Raw genomic sequence first — 15,485 nt, forward strand, 5'->3', positions numbered from 1 at the left:
TGCAGGCTAATTTATTGACAAGTCTGACTAAGGTGGCACATTCTTTGTCATCATCCTAGAGGCAAATAGGCAATACTAATTTCCATCCAATCTTTATAATGAGGAGCAAAAGTACTCCTCATTAAATAATACCTACATAAGAACCACATTTGTAGTTGGTAATTCTAAAATATCCATTTTATGTAATCTTTTCTGTTGCTTCCTCCTAGTCCATGCAATTATTTTGATGACTTCTATAACTATGAAATATTTATTTACAAATATTTGATAAGCTTTCCCTACATATAGAATCAATTAATCTTTCCTAGTGATTCCTAAGTTAATTTTCATTATATCAACATACATAAAGATTGGAGAACATAGGTCATATTTTCATAGTTTGCATACTGTGTGCATACATTTTAGAGTACATTTCTTGATTTAGAATAATTTTGCTGCATTTAAATTAGATTCCTCCATTTTACATTCAAATGCATGGTATATTACTATGCATGCTCTAATTATAATTATTTGTGAAATGGTGCAATAAATGTTAGCTAAATGAATTAAATACCTAATATGCCAAAAGACATCAATACATACCTATCTATAGATAAAACTGCTGTTCTTGAAAAAAAATTCCTTGCCCCTTAGTAAATCTGTTACTTGTAACTTCCACTGTCTCTTTTCATCCTTTCATACAATTTTTCCTTCCTATTACCACCTTCTTAAACTGCCACTGGTTTAAAGTCCTTTCAAGAGAATCAGGTATGAGTAACTTCTTTTTCCTTTACTTTTTATTCTTTTTCAGCTACATCTTCCTTGTCATCATCTCTCTTTTCTTGTGCTTCTGGCTTGCTACCTCTTTACTCCAGAACAGGATTCTGACAATCAGTTGAGATCTCCTTCCTCATCATGCCAGAAACTCCCCTCTCTCATTTCCAGGGCATTTCTCAGTCTGTCTCCATTCAACATTTCCCAGGACTTTCCAAGTAAAACTGTCCTCTAACAGTGACAACAACAGAAATTTTGCTCTGAACATTTATCCATAAGACACTGGCAGTTTGCCAAAAGACATCATTATATAGTTGCTAAATACACTAGGGTATAAATAATAACAGTCGGTATTCTCATCAATTACCTCAGTTAGCCCTCGCAAATAACAAAGCATGTATTGATATAATTCCAGTTTATATATGAAGAAATCCAGGTAAGATAAAATAAAATACCTACCAGACATCCTGTGTAACCAGGACTTGAAGTTTGGGCCTATCCTTTTAATAGTTTCAATGTATTTCCCAATGGGCTATTAACAATCTACACAAAGCCTATTGCCTTTCCTGCTGACATATATACTGCTGAAATTGTTCCCTTGTACTTGTATGTTTTCAGTCAAATAGCATCCATCATTCAAAATCTACCTTGACCATTATGTCCGGGGACTACTTCACTTTCTTCATGAAACCTTAGGTTTGTTTCATACATTTTATTGGCTTCCTCTTTCATAGTTCTACATAGCAGATCATCTGTATCATATCTATTAAACAATTTATTCTTTGCTGGATCAGATTTAGTCTCTCCAACAAAACTGAAAACTTCTCAAAGGTAGGGGTTATTTCTTGAGCTTCTTCCAGATTCTTCCATGAGACTAAATGGCTTTCTTTCATAACCACCACCAACAAGTATATTCTAGGCCCTGAGATATACACTGTATTTATCCATTCCACTTAATCGTCACTGAAACTGTAGTATAGTAGGTAAATGGCTTTGTCCTATAGTATAGCTAAGGTAATTTATACATGAGGAGATAAAAGAGGAGAAGAAGGTCCAAACTAAATGGAACAGTTAATACTGATGTTCACAGTTGTTGCTGTTGTTCAGATTTTGAGACTCAGCCTCAGCGCCCAAGCTGGCCTAGAACTCATCATCCTCCTGCCTATCTCTGCTAAATACTGAGATTACAGGAATGTGACATATTGCCTGACTCTTCCTTTCTCATTTTGACACCAAACCAAACAAAAAACCTACCTATAATATACAGTCATTCCTGCTAACTAAGAAAACAACTTACTCTGTACTAATGTGGCTGTAGCAACACTTTGTACTTAGGTTCACAACTGAACAAGATGTGCTATTGTTTTGTTCACCTCGTAATACATCTGTCAGTGCCTATAATGACTTCCAGTGCTCAATCCCCCAAGGAAGACCGTACTGCACTGTCAACAGATATGTGCCAACAAAGTGAAATTAGGGTTTGTGCCTTGTCTCCCATAGTGGTTTTTCACTTCATCTAATTCTCTTCAATCTCACCAGTGTTTCGTGAAGAGCGAAATGTGATGGTAAAATATATAAAAGGATTATTTTAATGACATAACAATTTGACTGGACCATCAAAAACCCTTTGTATAGAGTGATAAAAATATAAAAAGAATTATGAGAGAAATTTAAAGATAATTATGAATTGTCTATAAACAATACAAGTATTATATGATCCCAAATAAATGAGATTATTTTGCCTTTTCTGTTTCTTAAAAAAATCATAAATACTTTCATACCTTTGTTCATATCGATAAGTTGTTTCTTTTTCTTCTGGCGCTCTACCTTTTCTTGTTCTGCTTTCTCTTTTGCAAGCTTGGCTCTCCTACTCTTCTCCTCCATTTCTTTTCTCTTATTGTTTTCTTTCATGGCTTCCTGCAGGTAATTAAAATTAAACAAAAACAAGCTCATTACTTATATAATGGAGAAGTTGTTCTGTTTTAAAACTAATTAAATATTCAGACATGGAGAATGATCAAAGTGGCCTCAAAGTGCATGTATACATTTTGGAAAGAGATTGATAATTAATCTTAAAACCTTTCCAGGAAAAGACACACTGTCTGCAATTATCGTTACTTCAACTATCAGAAAATTAGGGCCATTAATGTTACAGATTTAACAATAAAATTATTTTTTCCATTGTTGAATCTTGAAAGTTTTCATGTGTAAGAAAACACTTAAGACCGACTTAGTATTTTTTCTGTTATATGCACAATGGCAATTTACAAAAAAAAAATTACTTCATAGCCTATTTGTGAAGAGAAATGAGTTACTTATTTAAAGTGCTTAGAACAGAGTCTAATATATTCTAATCAAGTACTTTCAGTCTGAGATGATGGTTGTAGCATTGTGGTACTGGTGGTAATGATTACATCTAATGATGCAGGACACGAGACAATCAACAGTATCATCACAGAAAAGAAATAGCAGCAAGTTTTGTGACTTTTTCTGGGCCTAAGTTTTCAAAAATGCTAAAGCAGATTTCAAGCTATTGTCTGTTTTATTTGGGTAAGATTATTTGAAGAATTCTAGTAAATGAGTATATCTCAGTACACTGTTTTAAAAGAAAGTTGAAATGATCCTTTGGAATAATATGAGCTTCTCTTCAGTTAAGACAAGTCACTAATATAGACACAATCAAACATAAGTTCCTTCCATTATGTTGCTCTGTATTTTTTTTCCTTTATGATTATCAATTATGTAGTCTTCACCTTATATACAAACTATTTCCCTAAAACTACTTTGTTCCAGAAACTGTAGAAGAAAAGAAAATCATTAACAAGAATACACCCAAAAGTTTTTTCCTGAAGGGAATATATTCTTTTCATCATATAAAAAAACACAGTTTTGAAAATTGCCCTACAAACATTGCCAAAAATCCTCCTGACTTGCAAACTGTGAATATTTTTATATTCATTCATTGGCACCTCCTCTTTCTATTACGTCAACCATAGGCTAAGAACTCACAACTACCTGACTACTGTAGACAAGCTTAAAAGACCACCACTTAAAATTAAGTGGAACACTAGAGCCATAATTTTGGAGCAGTTTCTGAACCTCAGCACTATTGTCATCTTGGGTCAGATCATTCTTTATTATGGTTCTTTCCTATGCACTATCGGATGTTTGGCAGCATCTCTGACCTCTTCCCATTAGATACTAGTAGTATCTCTCCTAGTGTAACAACCAGCTAGTATTCTAGAGATTGTTAAATGTCACCTGGGGAGCAAAACTGCTTTAGATTAAGAACTACTAAATTTAACAGTTTCAGAGAGATAAATGATACTCAAAAATTACAAAGTACAAAGTACCCACACTGACGAATCACGTTTCCTTGTACAGAGTGAAAAATGAGTCTTAAATGAGTTTAAGTAATTTGTCTAATGAACAAAAAAGGAATGACACACTGGTACATAGTAAAACATGATGAAACCTTAAAACATACTAAGTGAAAGATGCCATATAGAAATGGTTAAATACAAGATGGTAACATTTATATGTAATGTCCAACTTAGATAAATCTATCTCTAAAAGTAGGTGAGGTGCTGTGAGTGGAAGGGGGAAGCATAAAGAATAATGCTAATAAACATTAGCACTGATGTCTGAAACTCCTGCTCTCAGGAGGCTGAGAGAGGAGCTGACACAAGTTTTTAGAGATATTTCTGGGCCATGTAGAAAAACTCTATCTTAAAAACAACAATACCAAAAAGGTAAATTTTATGATACATAAATTATAGGTCAATAAAAACAAACCTTCAAAAGGTAGATTTCAACTCAGGGATAAAATAGACAATGAAAAGGTATCCAATATTCAGGTAGTGATACTAAGAACCCCTAAGACTTTTAAAAAAAAATTTTAGATTATTTTATTTTGATTAGTTTTTAGATTATTTATTGTACATAGGGGTTTCAATTCAACAGCAGTTCATAATTTATAATGCGTCTTGACCAATGTCACCCTTTGCCTAAGATGAGAGGAAAAGAAGAGTGGAAGAATAAAGGGGGATTTTAGTCTATGAATGACATTGGTAGAATTTTTGATGCACTCAACAATAAACAAGATCTTGGTAGACTTTCCTACTATCAAATAAAAGATTTAGTAGCTTGTATTTATTTTTCTTCCAGTGACAGAACTTAACATATATTTGATCTTCTCAGTTTCCAGGCATGCAATTTCCTAAATCCTTGGAATATTGAAAGTGATATTCCTTTTGTATGCTAATGAGCTGTTAAGTGCTGGGTAGGCACTAAATGTACAGTTTTAAGACAAACAAAAACAGGATTAAAGAGTTGGAACTTTCAATTTCCACTCTCAATCTCCAGGGACAGGTAAAGAGCTGGTTGAGTCGATCATAAAATGCATTCATAAAACTCCAAAAGGACAGATTGCAAGCTCCTGGACATGTGGGGGCTTGCAGACCATAATCCTATGCAGGCAGGGAGATATCATCCAACTCTCTAGGGACGTTAACTCCTGTCTTTGAACCACTCAAAATCTCATCCTTCATCAAGCTGCTTATTTGTGTCTTTCAAAGTGTCATTTACAGCAAATCGGTGAACATATTTCCCAGAGTAATTTTAGCCATGCTAGAAAATTAATAGAACCTAATTAATATAACAGAACCTAACTAATCAAACCTAATTAGTAGAACAGTCCATCTACAAAGGTAAAAACCAAAGAAGTTGGGTCCAGCATCTGAACAAGGACAAGGCCATATTGGGGACTGAGTGCTCAATCTTGCAGATCTGATACTAATTCCACGTGGATAGTATCCTTCCAGGACACACAACTAGAGTCTCCTGCTCTAGAATCCCCTATAAGCAGGAAGAAATCATTATACCTGATGGGAATCTGCTTTGTTCTTATAACTCCCTGTTGCTCCCTCTCAGCCCAATCTTTTTATGTATCTAAAGTTGGAATGTGAAGGATTGACTCTTGCCTTATTTCCCCAGCTCAAGCACAACACCAGGCTCCCCCTCACCTGCTTGTCTGCAGGCAAGTTATTCTGACCTTGGCTTAGCTGAAAGCCCCCTTTCTCCCCAGGCAGAACATTCTACTCTAGGCTTGTCCAAGAACATTGCCTTTGGACCCCAAATGGGCTCATAGCTAATTTTTTTGTTCTGCTTCCTTGTTAAGCTCCATATAAACCCAGTTACAAATCTGGTTCCTGGCAAAACATTCATACCCATAGGAAGGTCTTGCACCTCTCTGGCAATAAAGAGTCCTAGCTTGTTGATGATGGAGTCCAGTCTACTCCTTTTCCATTCTCCTTCATTTTCCTAACAATACCTCTTTAGGTCACAAAAATCTTCAGTCTTGATTATTGTGGTGTGAGAGTAGGAAAAAAACAACAACAACCATATAGTTTTACTACACATGTCCTTGTATTGGTATCAATTTTTCTTCCATGATATTTTAAATACATACTATCTCATCTTTATTTAAGAAAAAGAGAGAAGACCCCCACAGTATAACCCCTGCTTTCACTGTATTTAATGTCGGTATAATTTGTGGAGGGGAAGGGGAAAAACAAGTCATTTAAATAAGGATACAGGTGGACCCGTTGCAACAATGAGAAGTACAAGTTGTCATGTTGAAAACGAACTTTACAACTTTGGTGGGGGAGGGGGGGAGGATTGAGTAGGGGGGTGGGGAAGGCTGGAAAGGGATGTGAAGGGTAAACAAAGAAGGAGGCTGCAATGCTTGATAAGAAATGTACATATTATCTTGCCCATGTAATTGTAACCCCTCTGTACAGTATGTTCACAATAAAAAATAAAATAAAAAGAAAAAAGAAAAAGAGAGAAGTAAGCTGCCAAGTAGACAATATTTAATTTTATTTTATAGATAATGAAATTCAGGTTAATGTAGGTTATGTGATATGCCCAAACCTACATCCTTAAGTACTAGAACAAACTAGAGTTGCTGCCATCGACATCAATGTTCACTTGCATTTCTATTATACCAGGTAAAGTATGTGATGCTCCATTAATTTTTTTTTGGTCAGTCGTGGGGACTGAACTCTGGACCTGGGCCCTATCCATTAAATTTGAATTTCAGATAAACTGTGAATAATTCAATTAGTATATGTATGCCCTATACAATATTTGGGGATATACATATTTTTAAAAATGATATAACTTACATATAATGATAATAATATTACTATTTATCTAACATTCAACATTAAATGGACATCTCAAATTGCTATTCCAATAATCTGGCAATCTTTAAGACTGTATTATTAATCTTCTCTAAGTATCTTGATAGAATAAGACATATAATAAAGACAGGAAACATGATTATCTAAAAATACAAGTCCCAATCTAATTCATGTTTTCTCTCTCTTTCCTTTTTTATTTTTGTCGGTCGTGGGGGGTGAACTCTGGGCTTGATCACTGTCCCTCAGCTCTTCAGCTCAAGGTTAGTGCCCTACCACTTGAGCCATACACCACTTCCGGCTTTTTTCTGCTTATGTGGTGCTAAGGAATTGAACACAGGGCCTCATGCATGCAAGGCAAGCCCTCTACCACTGAGCCAACTTCCCAGCCCCTCTAATTCATGTTTTAAGAATGGAATTGTTGATATCAGTTATTGGTAGGTATTATGCTGTCTATGGACTTGAGCCATAATATTTTTAATAAAAATTTTTAAATCAAATTTATATAAAATCAAAACTGATACCATTGGAGCTAGAAGAAAATAAGAAAGGATCGCTAATGGAGAAATTTGGCAAGTTTAAATAGAATAAATTTCTGCTTGAAAAGGAAGCTTCCATGGAGCACTGCTGAAACAACATAAATGAGGACCTAACACAGAATGAAAGAGACCAAATAATAGGTTCAGCAGTTTCTACCTTTAGTGATCAGGAATAGAATTAACTGCAAATAATCACACAATTTGTAATGGCATTCATAAGCCTCAAGAGGACAAAACACAAGAGGAAAATAATTTCTGTGGTTTGACATTAATAAAAGTAAATGAAAATATCTACAAAGGCTTATCGTTTACAAATAACACAGTCTGTGGAGTAAGAAGCTGGTCCTGATGTTACTTGTCGTGTTTTTATGAAATAAAATAAAAAAGAACTGATCTGAAAAGATTCCCTTTCTACTCTCTGATTTGACTTTAGGGATAAGAGACATATGTTTGTATAATACTCTTTCCTTACAAAAAAATTGATAAATACAGACGAGGGCTAGGGATATAGATCAATGGTATAGTGCCTTCCACACATGTGCAAAGCCCTAGGATCAATTTCCAGCACAGCTCCCCTGCCCCCATCCGCTGCACAAAAATAAGGAAGAGAAAGGTAGGACTTTTTTTTCAGTACCAAGAATAGAGCTTAAGGCCTCATGGTTACTAGGCAAGCTAGTAAAGCTACCACCCAAGCCGTTTGCTTATGGTCTGCTTTTCATATAGGGTTTCCTGTTTTTTGTTTTTTTCCTGAACCCATATCACACAGAGATCCTGCAATCCCTGCCTCTTCCAAGTAGCTGAGATTGCATGCATGCACCACTATATCAATTATGAGAGATTATCTACCCATCTTCTCTTAGGGCTGTCCTTTAACCTTGATCCTCCTATCACCACCTGTCAAATAAGAGGAAATAGAAATCTTAACCATGGTTTTATATCAACAATCTTTAGTTTTACTACAATGAAAGAAAAGAAATTTGAAGACATTAAAATAATAATAAAAGTACAAAAGCTTATTGGGAGAGAGCTCTTTGGAGGGATGGGATGTATTCTTATCTTCATAATTTTTTACAAAACAGAAACCCAAGAAATAAAAGACCAAAACAATAGGAATAAATTTTATTTCAAGTTACAGCTTTTAAATAATTGATAATGATTAGCAATATGTTACTTCTTATCCAATAATATTTATGCCTCTCAGACAATGTAAATTTATAACTTATAACTCAAGTATCAATCATTACTTCTTAGGGTTGGAAATTCCAACACATCTGTACAGGAACCCACTCTGCTAAAAGGATGCTAATTGAAAAAGTGTTCTGATAGAAACCTCATACAAGATAAGAATCTGTTTACAGAAAAAAATTTCAGTTTCACTGGCATATCTGTTTTTCAAGAGTCAGAAAAAAGTACAAAAAGAACAAAATTTATAACAGAAAATGTGTCTAAGATTTACAATGAAACATTCATCAACCTAATTTTAAATCTCACACTGAAATCTCTATTGTCTAGTTGAAAACTAGAATAAATTAAAATAAATTAAATAAATTAATAAATGAATAAATTAAATTAAACATTAAAAATGAATAAATTAAATTAAAAAACAAAAATTAAATTAATAAATAAATTGAATAAATAAACTAAAAATAAATGAATAAATTAAAAAACATATTTCCCTTGCTGTGCATAATTAACAAATGAGATCTATGGAATAAAAATGTCAAATGCAAAAAAATCACATCAATGATAAGACCTCTCATTATCCCAATAAAGCTTTAAGAAACAGATAAAACTAATTCAAAAATTTTCAGGCATTTCTGATGCTAGTCTCGGTGTTGTCTAGCTTATAGGATATGAGCATCTTTCAACTTTGTGCTATTTTTCTTGTTTTTGTGTTTGTACTCAGAGCCTGGAGATTATTCTTTAGCTTTTTCCCTCAAGGCTGGAATTTTACTACTTGAGCCACAACTCCACATCTGGCTTTTTACTGTTGAATTGGAAAGAAGAATATCTTGGACTTTCCTGTTTGGGCTGACTTCAAACCTTGATACGCAGATCTCAGCCTCTTGAGTAGCTAGGATTACAGACAAGACCCAGGGCATTTAGTTTCTTATCAGAAATGATCACTGTCGCCACCTTCATCACAATAAACATTCCTTATTTCAACTATCTCCAGTGGCTTATTTACTGCTTCAGTTCAGTACTAATCAGATTGCACAAACTCTTGGCAAATACTGTAACCTCACTGAAGGCAGAAGGCATATTTTAGAGACAGAAAAGATTAATTAGGAACAGGGTTCCTAAAGGCAGAGAAATCCGTTTTCAAACCTAAACTCCATCACTTACTCTAGAAATCGTGTGACCTTGAACAAGATAGTTATCTCAACTTTCAGAGCTTTAGTTGTCACATCTGCGGAATGGAGATACCATAACTTACATCACAAAATTGTAAACTATGTAAAACTAAAATTATGCTTCTAACCTTGTAGCTGTGATTATCATAGGAACATATGAAATTTTGAACCATAAGAATTTGCTCACTGACAGACAACTGACTAGTGTGTGTGTGTGTGTGTGTGTGTGTGTGTGTGTGTGTGTGTGTGTGTGTGTGGTGTATGGGGAGGTCGTGTATGAATACTGGGGCATCAACTCAGGGCCTGGCTGCTGTCCTTTGAGCTTTATTGCTCAAGGCTGGCACTCAACCTCTTGAGCCAAATGTCTACTTTCAGCTTTTTGCTGATTAACTGGAGATAAGAGTCTCAAGGATAATCCTCAGATAGCAGTGTCCTGAGTAGCTAGGAATTAGTTATTTTGGCTCACAGTTTCAGAGTCTTCAGTCTATCATGGTGGACCAGAAGAGCTCACATCATGGCAGCCAGGAGGCAGGGAGAGAAATGGCTGCATTAATGAGCTTTCCTTGATTCACCACTTATTCTATCCAGACCCCCAGCCCTTGGATGGTGCTGTCGACAATGAGGGCAGGTCTTCCACCTTAATCCTCTTTGGAAACACCCTTATAATCATGTTTTTCTGATTCCTTAGATGCTTTTCTATCAAATCAGATTGATAATCGAGATTAACCATTGCAACAAATTCCTATCATTTTTAACCAAAAAAGTGTTGGTTTTTAAATGTTCCATATTTCCTTTTTACTGTTTCATATAGTTACCTAACACTATCTTTGCTTTAATTGGTCTGGCTGCTAGTGTTTTCTATATTTGCCCAGAAACAAAGATAAAAAAGTTGATAAGAAACACAGATCCTAATGTATAATAACTGCTAACTGATATGTTAGTTGGGCTGAAGTTTTTATTTATTTGTAGAAATAGTTGAAAATCTTACACAATATCAATAGCAGTAGCAAACTAATACCCATACTTGTCCAGATGTTTTCCTCATCTATTTTATTTTATTTTATTTATATTTTATTTTAATTTTTTGCCAGGCCTGGGGCTTGAACTCTGGGCCTGGGCGCCATCTCTGGGTTCCTTTTGCTCAAGGTTACCACTCTACCACTTGAGCCAAAGTGTCATTTCCAGCTTTTTCTGTGATTAATTGGAGTTGATTCTCAGTCTTCCCAGCCCCACTTGGTTTGGAACCTTGATCTTCAAATCTGTCTCTTGAGTTACTAGGATTATAGGAATAAGTCACCAGCACTGGGGTGAATTCTTCTATTGTAAAATGATCACAGCAAATTACTAATAGAAAGCTAAGCGATTTTCAACATTTAACTCAGGAATCAAACATCTAGATGATTTTTAAAAACTACATAAAATGATGGCAATGATTCATTAGAATTTCCAACTGCAATTGGTGATGAATTAAGCCTTTCCATTTAAGAAAGGAAGGAAACCTTGTCTATAATTAACAACAAACATTAGATATTTCCTTTTATAGTTTCACTATGCTTAAAGGGCATACTGTATTGAAGAAGTCATAACAAATGCTAAGGATTTCAGCTGAGTTTTCAGCAGAATCAATCATACTCTGAGAATCAGAAACTCCGAGGACATTATCAGCACTATAACACCACTAAACATTTTCTTCCCCAGAGATTTCCCCTTATTATACAAGTGACCTTTAAAATTCCTCTTATGAAAGATCTCATGAATACTTCATCAACCAATCAACTACAATTGCTACAGAGAGATATAACTTTCTTCCTCACTAGAGTAATTAAAGCCTTGATTAGCTTGCTCAAATAGTTAGGTGCCTCAGTCATAGCAAACAAATACCTTGATATAGTAGGTAGATAAGTATTAAAGTCATGCTTGTTTAACCTATCATATTGTATGAATCATAGATGGATGGTGGGCCATAGATAATGTACTAAACTGCATCAAACAAACTAGAAAATTTCTTCTTTCTGATTTCTAGCATCCTGTATTTCTTTCTTCTTATAGACTATGTTGTTTAGTTGGATCACCTTTCTAGACAGTACTTTCCTTTCTTTCCCCTAAAGCTCTGTCCTCATCTCTGTCTCACTTCTTTGTCAAAGAATCCATCTATTCATATTCATAGGTAAAAAATGAGACTTTTAATAATCCATTTGACCATACTACCTCTCTGGTATAATCATATTCACAGCAACTGTGCTCATGACCCAGGGGCCCCTCACTGGTGTTTCCTAGAGGATCTCAGTTTCCTCCTTCATCCATGAAACCCTCCCTGATCACCTTTTACACAATAACCTACTAAATCCTGCCTGGTTCCTTCTTCCCTACTGTTGTATTCAACACATATACTCATTATCTTGTCCATATAATTGTAACCCTTCAGTACAGTATTTTCACAATAAAATAAATAAAAAAGGTCCAAAGCCAGTGAAACTTTGAATATTCTTCACATTTTCTAAGAATTAGCAGCTGGTGATACTTGATCTACATAATAACATTTTTCAGTCTGAGACATCTCAAACTATTAAATTACCAAGAACATCTCTACACACAGTTCCCTATACAACTACTATTACTTTATTGTGAAAAACCTTATCAGCCTTGAAAAAGAAAACATTATCCACCATGAAAGGTAGGTTTGTTTCTAATCATCTACAGGTTATGGTTCACTGGCATCTATGATTATTTTTTTAAATCTTAATGCCTAGTGTTTCTGAGGCCTGATATCTAACATCTGTCACAGCAATGTAGCTCAATTTTTTGCTAAGAAAATTAACTTGAATAGAGATTAACATTTGCATACAGCCTCAAAGGTTAACAAAGAGAGATACATTCTAATTGTGAAAATGAGGTCTTTGTTTTGAAGGGAATATTTGCAGGACTCACAAACAGTACTGGCCTGTGTTTCCAATAAACTTTTGGTTTAAGACAAAACCCTCAGGTCTAGTTGGCTGGTTTATACACAAAGTCCCTTGAATAGATTCCTATGAATGACTCTGTTTTGAGCAGAATAGAGACACCTAGAAGAAACTGATATTCTGCAGGTGAGGAAGGCAGTTGAAGTAAATTCAAGTGTTCACTGAAGTAGTCCTCTTTTATTCAACCCAAACAGCTTACAGCTCAGCCTCCTTAAGAAACAAATAAAAAATTAATGTGTCTTTCACTTGCAGTACATATTGGGAGGAATGACAGACATACAGATCTTTGCACACCAGCATGGTCATGAAGAGAATCATAAAGGTAAACTATTAAAAACAAGAAGAAAGAAAAAAAGATTGTTATGTGCAAATCTCCTTGGATATTAAACTTGCAGTTGGTTACAAAGCAGTCATGCGCCAATAGTGATGGCTGGCTGTGATCCCCAAGGCCTTCTTTTAAAATTTGCCTTGCAACTGCAAAAACATGTGATCTGAAGTTAGAGGGAAAAATTGTCTCTCCTTTCACAGTCCATTAGAATGCTGAACTATGATTAGCTAGAAGTTAATCTGCAATCTGTAATACAGAAAAGGTTTTCCAATGCTGCGGGTTTCTGCAGACATTTTTCTTAGTAGGTATGTGAGTATCTGGCTCTGCAGCTAGGAAAGAAAAACAATTGAGTTCAACATGTCTCTATGGGCTTCTATTTGATTAAAATCTATGAAGTGCTATGTGTGACTATACGAAATTAATCTATAACACTTCTTTTTGGAACAAGAGGAAAAAAATGAAATTCTAGAGTGACTGATACAATATTTTGATGGGAAAATGTCTTGAAGAGGTATGAGTGTAGGAAATGACTAAATAAGTGCTATATTATAGGTTTGAGACCAGACTTTACTGCCATAGTACTGTCTCCATCTTTTAAGAAACAGTACAGTGAGTAAAGGTTTTATTATTGTTGGCCTGTATGTATAGTATTCTGGAGATTGAATCTAGGGCCTAAAGCAAGTATTCTACCAGTGAACCTCAACTTTGGTTCCTTAATAAAGTTTTGATTATTTTAATTTGGGTGGGTTAAAGAGTACCTTATAGGCTTGTATAAGAATATCTAATTGCCCTTGATAAGAAATGTACTCATGAGTTAGAAGAGAAGATGGCGGAGGAGACCTAGAGGCTAAACAAGCTCTCGCATAGAAAGCAGTTATAGAGTTCCAGTGAACAGTCCTAAGCCAGAGAATCACACCAAGTGTGCCATCACAGAACAGAGAGTTAGGCCAGAGAGGGAAAATCCAGGCGGCAGCAGCAGCAGCGGCCATAGCCGCCATACCTGTAACACAGAGAGTCTGGGACAAAGGCGCTAAATGCAGTGGATAAGCAGATTCTAATCAACACCAGCAAGAACTGACAAGGAGCAGACACCTTCATCCTGCAGTTTGCAGACCAGAGACGACCCAGGAACCAAGACTCCAGTGGGAGTAGAAGCCTGACAACCTCACTCCTTCTCAGGGAGAAGAGGAGGGAAGGCCACCCCTTCCCCACCCACTACCAGAGATCTCCATCTTTGATACGGACAAAGGCCAGGCAGAACAGCTACCTCCCACTCAGGCCTTAGAAGAAAACTAGAGTCATTTAGCAGGTCACAGGAACCTAACTTCACCTGCCAGGCTCAGCTCCACCCAGGGAAAAGTCACCCAGCCCTGGCTGCCAGCCCCAGGAGTGGCTTTCTTCACTGGGTAAACAGAGCAGAGGCTGCCCCTCCCTACAGCAGCCTTGACAATCAGTAAACATAAACCCTGAGAATGGCTGGGCTCTGTGACTCAGAAGCAAGCCCCTCAGGGAAAAGCTACTATTTGCTGAAAGGTCTCAACTCTACCCAGAACCTAACCTCATCACAGCATCTCCAAACTGGAGGAAACAGCCATCTCCCTCTTTTGTAATACTCAAAGCAGATCCCCCTCCCATTGAACTAATCTGGGAGGAGGATCACAAAATCCTGGGTAAAGCAGAGCATTTTTCTGCCTGCTCAAACAAACTGACTTAAGAAACCAACCAAGCCACAGGAAAATCAAACACCACAAGCAGACCAGAGACTCCAACAAGAGGCTGATTACAGACACAAGGGAGATACAGGATCTTCCCATCGCCCCCCCCCCCCAAAAAAAAAAAAATCAAAGAACTCTTTTTTTGTACCTTTTGTAAAAAAACATTTTTTTCTCTAAAACTTTTTTTAATTTTTAATTTTTAACTTAAAATTTGTTTTCTAGTAACGTGTTTTGCTTCCTCATAATTTTTATTTTAGGGGTATATGTGTGTGTGCATTTTATTTCTTTAAAAAAAATTTTTTTTGTTTAGCTCTACTGAAATTTTGATCCTTTTTTTTCTTTCTCATTCTTTTCACCTTTTCTTCTCTTTCATTCTGCTTTGGATGACTTAATTGCTGTTCTGCTCATCCTCAGATATACCCGTGGTCAATTATTAGATCTTACACCCCATTGTGTACACGCTTAATCCAGAAATTTATTACTCAAATCAAAAACTCTTAGACTTAAATTCCTTAATAGCAGTACTACCTCTTTATACCTATATAATATTTTAAGCATTTTTATTTTTAAGTTTTTCACGCCTCATTTCTATCCCTCCCCTTCTCCCATTCTACCCACGTTCTTCTCCGAATA

General features: G+C 35.7%; 1 protein-coding gene across 1 annotated transcript in view; it reads right to left on the reverse strand.

Annotated features, from left to right (window-relative positions):
* Positions 1-2,534: 2,534 nt before the first annotated feature.
* The window catches only part of Diaph2 (diaphanous related formin 2), a gene marked incomplete at both ends in the record, with an annotated part of 465,900 nt that continues 452,949 nt past the window's right edge, over positions 2,535-15,485 (reverse strand). The window contains one exon of the mRNA XM_042665841.1: positions 2,535-2,670. Coding sequence (XP_042521775.1) covers positions 2,535-2,670 — 136 coding nt within the window. The remainder of the gene's footprint in view (positions 2,671-15,485) is intronic.

The sequence above is a fragment of the Dipodomys spectabilis genome, unplaced genomic scaffold (assembly GCF_019054845.1).
Source record: "Dipodomys spectabilis isolate Male_0828 unplaced genomic scaffold, ASM1905484v1 ptg000357l, whole genome shotgun sequence".
NCBI lineage: Eukaryota > Metazoa > Chordata > Mammalia > Rodentia > Heteromyidae > Dipodomys > Dipodomys spectabilis.